A 5,954-nucleotide genomic window follows, 5' to 3' on the forward strand; every position below is an offset into this window, starting at 1 on the left:
TGGCGGTGGCCAACATCGAGTTTCGGGGCAAGGAGCGGAAGTCGTTCGACAAACTCGCCCTTTTCGAAATCTACCTAACGCTCTAGGTTTTTTATTTTACTTTGTAATCCTTTTTTTTTTTTGTAGAATTTTGTAATTTTTAGGAATTTAATAAAATTTTAGGTTTTTTTAAATGTTGTGTGTATTTTTTAATTTTTTTTTATTTTTATTTTAATAAACCTGCCAAGCCACGCGGGCTAGCCACGTCCCGCCATACTCTACGGACAGTCACTCACCAGCAGTGAGCTCGAACTCCACGTGTCAACCCATGCCCCAAACCCCACGCCTTACCATACCCCACCGTCTAACCTCCCACTATGAACTATGAAGGCTCTTCGCTTAAAAATAAAGCAACACACGCACTAGACTAGTGACTACTAACCCAATCATTTTGCCCAGTACATACAAATGCCCCTAATTTCAGCATCACTCAAATCCCCAATTCTTCTTCATTCTCTCTCTAACCGATCCTTAAACCCTAGATTCATCTTCAGCACCTTTCTTGATTCTCGAGCAGTTGTGAAACAAACATTTTCCTTCCGGCAAGTAACTAGAGCTTATTCCAATATGTCAGGCGACGGTGTGGCTCAATTCAATCTGTCCCCCACGAGTTTCCTCAAGATCCAGAAAGGAGATATCACTCGCTGGCTCATCGATGGCTCATCCGACGCTATTGTATGTTTGTAGATAGTTTTTGTTGGAATATGAGACTGATTATATTGATTGTGATAATAAGTAGAATTGATTGATCTGATATTATAATCGGTAGGTGTTCAATCATCCGTTTATTCCGATTTGTTCCTGAGCTGCCACGATGATAAGACATGTTTATGTAATTTTATATTTAAAAAAAAAATAATTGTTATTAGGAGGCTGTGCTCATCATTTCTTTTCTTCTTGGTACATAAAACATACGGGGTGTTATTAAACGAGTCGTGTTCGTGTTTGATACTTGTGTTAATCGCTGTTTTCCCAGCCCTACTGAAAACCGAACCAATCCAAATTAGATGTCTTTAAACAAACTGAATTCAGCCGTTGATGTATTCGGTTTGGTTATCCGATTAAACAAATGGGGTTCGGTTTTATCCCGGTTGTGAATACATTTTGGTTTTCGGTTCGTTTGCTCACCTTTTCCGTTACTATTGTAAGAAGATATCATCAAAGAAGCTGATTGCATGGGACGATTTTTGAACTTATTTAACTGATTTCACATAGTTTACTCAATCGATTGTAAACAAAGAGATAGAAAATGAAGTTTATGATCATTGATCAATGATATGCACAGGTGAATCCAGCAAATGAGCGGATGCTTGGTGGTGGTGGTGCTGATGGAGGTACTTGTCTTACAACGTACAATGTAAATTGATTTTTTTATATGTAACATGATTTTTTTTTTACAAATTTGTTGAAATGTTGATAGCTATACATCGTGCTGCCGGCCCTGAACTGAAAACAGCATGTTATGACGTTCCTGAAGTCCGCCCTGGTGTTCGTTGCCCAACTGGAGAAGCAAGAATCACACCGTATGATCTCATGATTGAACTATAATCATCATTATTCACACACTCATTTGAATTAAGAAAGTTACTAATACAACTTTCATGCAGAGGGTTTAAATTGCCTGCATCTCATGTAATCCACACCGTTGGACCTGTTTATGATGTTGATAGCAATGCTCCAGCTTCCTTGAGTAATGCTTACAGGTATACGTTTTTATTATTAAATTCCTCATGCTTACTTTGCCTGTTATATTTGATTTAGCAACCATATGACAGAATCTAAGTACGGGAATTGTGGCCCCTTCTTCAAGAAGTGGGTTGATTTAATCATAGTTATCAAAAGCGCACGCTTTTGGCGCCTAGGCGATTTTTTAGAGCGATGCGAATTAACTGCGCTCCTACTTCCTAGGTAAATATAGCGCACAACTAATACGAATCAAAAGTTTCTTTTAATTCACAAATCCCTAATATTCTGCAGTATTTATAGGGATAACCATCCGAAATGATCCAGATCTCAGTTTGAAATTTTCAAATCCAAATTAGTATATTTCTGATTCAATTCTACATATTCTGCAGTATTTTTTTTTAGTTTTGTTCGTATTCATTATCAGCTTATTATTTCTGATTTGGTTTCCAAGTATTTTGTTATCTTATACTTTTTAAGTGCTATAAACATTTTGGTTTTAAGTATTTTGTACCTTTTAAGTGCTAGTATGAGCATTATTGTTTTGGTTTTGAGTACTTTATTCCCTGAATAAACTTTTTAATTTTTTTATTTAATTGCGCTTTTTTTTCCTCGGGCCCACGCTTTTTTTGCGCCTATCGCCTAGGCCCTAATCGGAGCTTATGCGCCTAGAGTGCACTTCGCGCCTTTAATAACTATGGATTTAATAATAAAAAAAGTTTGCTTATGCATTTCTTTGGGTCTTCACATAATGGTAGGGGCCTAAACAAGCACTCTTGTAAAGCTTGCTAACTTAAAATGGGTCCAAATAGCATCACCCACAACCATTGTCTGTTGCCGCATCTGCTGCTGCCACCACTGTCCCCACCACCACTGTTAGGGGTGTTCAAAATTTGATTCGGATTCGAAAAATTTGAAATTTGACTCGATATGAATTCGATTAATAATTTTTCGAATTCGAGTTGATTCGTATTCGAGTCCAGTAATCAAATTCGAATCGAATACGAATTTATGATTTCCAATTCGATTCGAAATTCGAATTCAATTTATATATAATTTTTTAATATACGTATATACACACAAACATATATATACACACACTTATAACTTCTAAACTTGGCCAAAGTTTGACCTACATTCATAAGTAATAAGTTTATTATTCATAACATTACTAAACCTACTGACGAATAGCCCATACAACTTATTTCTAAATTTTTACCTAACTTAAATCGCTACCAGTAACCAACCTATCTTCTAAATTTTGGTGTTTTGACATATTGATGGTTAATTAATTTTGCAGATTATTATATTTTATGTTGAATATAATTAGTTTGTAGTAGTTTTAAAAAAATGAAAGTAAAATAATTTATTTTTTGGGTGAATCTGAACTAAGTCGAAGTTATTCGAATTCGGTTCGAATTCGATTTGGATTCGAGTTTCAAATACTAATCGAATCAAATACGGATTCAGGTAAAAAAAGTAAATATTCAAAGAATTCGATGAACACCCCTAACCACCGTCACGTCTGCCGCCCCATCTGTCACTACTAGCCACCATAAAGTTATACCTAGTGAACCCATTTTGTACTTTTTTAATCTAAAACGTCTCTTTTCTGCCCAAGCCTTTTTGACCCGGACCAAATTGATACTTTTTAAAACGACTAGTTAGCCAACCTGACCATTTCCCCAGGCTTACCAACATAACCTTCTACTGATTTTTTTTTTTATTAAAATGGGATTTTTGTTCATCTCTGTTTCAGGAACAGCCTGCGTGTTGCAAGAGAGAACAATATTCAATATGTCGCATTTCCTGCCATATCTTGTGGTGTCTATGGGTGAGTCCATAAAGTTGTACAAAATAGATGATTAGTTGATGTAGAATAACCCACAATGTATTTTTACCTTTTTTCGCTAGATATCAGTTTTATTAGTTCTGAATTCATGAGAGTGTGTAACTACCGTTTCAGATACCCATTTGATGAAGCTGCAACTGTGGCCATATCTACAATCAAGGAGCATTGCGATGCCATTAAAGAGGTATTTTTGCACGTCTTTTTGTTATATTTGTTGACAATCAACAGTTTGGGACTTTGTGAACCATGCGGTTATACTTTCTTTGCAGGTTCATTTTGTGCTTTTTTCGGATGATATCTACAATGTTTGGTTGAAAAAGGCGGGAGAGTTACTCCCAAATTAGCATATGATTCGACTTCAAATGTCTACTTTTATTGAAAGTATTTAAGTTGGAGATTGTATTCAATATTTACTGTTATGGTTACACTTTCATGCTTTCTCAAGTGTTAATGTAGGTTTTAGGACCCCTTATTAGTTTTAACTGTCGCCCAAACCAAAACAAATCGGCCAGTTTGAGATTTATGTGGTTCACTGCTCACGAATTGAAAAACCGGGTTTAGTAGTTATGCAGTTAATGCGGTAAAATATCAGATATTGGTCAAAGACTGATATTTGAGATATAGGTTACTGCGGTGGGATATCGATAATTTTAAATGCATAATTATATATGTAATTACTTTCCTAGTGTTAATAAACTAACCTTTTGCAACTTGCAAAACACTAACAATTGTAGCAAGTAAGAATTGATCAAGACTTGAAACACCAACATTTAACATTAACAATTATGACTTTAAACCACTAATAACTAAAAGAAAGATACTAATATTTGGAAAATTGGTGATGTATCAGTCAAATATCGTCGATAATATTCGGTACTGATAATCTGACCGAGATTTGACACCGATATCTTACATGGTGACCGATAACCGATATATCGGTGATATATCACCAATGTTTACTGCATAGTGGGGGAATATGTTTATTGTTGCAAATCCATTACCAAACATATGATTTTCTTTACGTAAAATTGATGGTGTGATATAGGGCTTTGAACTTACCATCTTGTGTAAGATCATGGTTGGCATTGTCATAATTAAATAGATAATGCAATAAATTGATATCATATAGCAAGGGAGTATAAAATACATACACAAACAAATCATGATACAACAAAACAATGGAGACACATATATAACCAATCAAACACTCTGAAGAAGTTGGTATAACACGTAAGTGTACATATGACAAGCAGAATCTGATATCTCTATGGATGAGGTAGAGAAGGGTTAGGAAGGTCCTTGGGGAATCCAGGAATGGTTGGCAGTGTGGGTTTAGGGAGATCATGGAATTCTGGCACCTTTAGTACTTCAGGTTTTGGAATTTCTGGAATTGTGGGCTTTGGAATCTCAGGAAGAGTGGGCTTTGGAAGCTCCGCAATTTCAGGCTTAGGCAAATCATGGGATTCTGGAGCCAGAATTCTTCCTCGAGCTTTTGTTGCTCATGAGGAGGGCAAAATTCGGCTAGCATAAGCTGCTTAACCTCGGGCCAGGATAAGGCGTAGGCTTCTTCATTCCCGTGGATGTTACGCTCGTTCGTCCACCAATCGAGAGCTCTTGACTCGAAGGCTCCCGTGGCGCTTCGAGTTTAAGAAGGTCAGGACACTCACTTTTAATGAGCGTCACTTCGATGTTATCAAACCATTCTAGCATCTTGGTGGCACCCTCGTTACCAGTGAAAGGCTTGAGATGACAAGCAGCAAAGTGCTTATTTTCAAAGTTTTGTTGCCTTACCCCTTGTCTATTCCCAATTGCATCGATCTTGGACCCTACCGCTAAGTGACATCGCATATCTGTTAGTTCACTTAGTTGTAATGCGAAATGACACTTGTACCCTTTCTTTTTACACAATATGATTTGTAACAACTAAACGTTTTACTCCCTGATGTGAAACGACATTTATACCCTTCCTTTTTACACTCTTTAGTTTGTAACAACTGACCGTTTTAGTCCGACGACAATGGTGGGGATGGTTCTTGGTTTCAGAACGTCGCCGACGGTTAATGTAATCATGTTCGTGAATTCGGGATGGTGTCGGAACTCATACATTACCGTACTTCTTAGTATCGAAACCGAATTTGTCTAAATACATGAACTGAATACGACATTGTATAAACATAAAGACATTCAGGAAGGTACGACATTGGTATTTTCATTAGTTTACCCATAGGTGATTTTCATTAAAAAAAAAAACCCGAACATATGATTAATACCCTAGCTTGACTGTCCTTGTAAGCAAAATTTATTCTCCTTGTAAACAAAAATAAATAAATTTTTTTAATAAAGTCTAAATTAAAAATTTATTTTTCATCAAAATAAAAAC

The 5,954-nt window shown here is 36.2% G+C and overlaps 1 protein-coding gene across 1 annotated transcript; it reads left to right on the forward strand.

Moving 5' to 3' along the window:
* The first annotated feature begins 404 nt into the window (after positions 1-404).
* On the forward strand, positions 405-4,056 carry LOC110921455 (macro domain-containing protein VPA0103-like). The gene is made up of 7 exons (XM_022165778.2): positions 405-714; positions 1,325-1,373; positions 1,460-1,562; positions 1,647-1,742; positions 3,482-3,556; positions 3,689-3,758; positions 3,844-4,056. The coding sequence occupies exons 1-7, from the start codon at positions 448-450 to the stop codon at positions 3,916-3,918; spliced, it is 735 nt and encodes a 244-aa protein (XP_022021470.1). The 5' UTR covers positions 405-447; the 3' UTR covers positions 3,919-4,056.
* The last annotated feature ends 1,898 nt before the right edge of the window (positions 4,057-5,954 follow it).

The sequence above is a fragment of the Helianthus annuus genome, chromosome 5 (genome assembly GCF_002127325.2).
Source record: "Helianthus annuus cultivar XRQ/B chromosome 5, HanXRQr2.0-SUNRISE, whole genome shotgun sequence".
Lineage (NCBI taxonomy): Eukaryota > Viridiplantae > Streptophyta > Magnoliopsida > Asterales > Asteraceae > Helianthus > Helianthus annuus.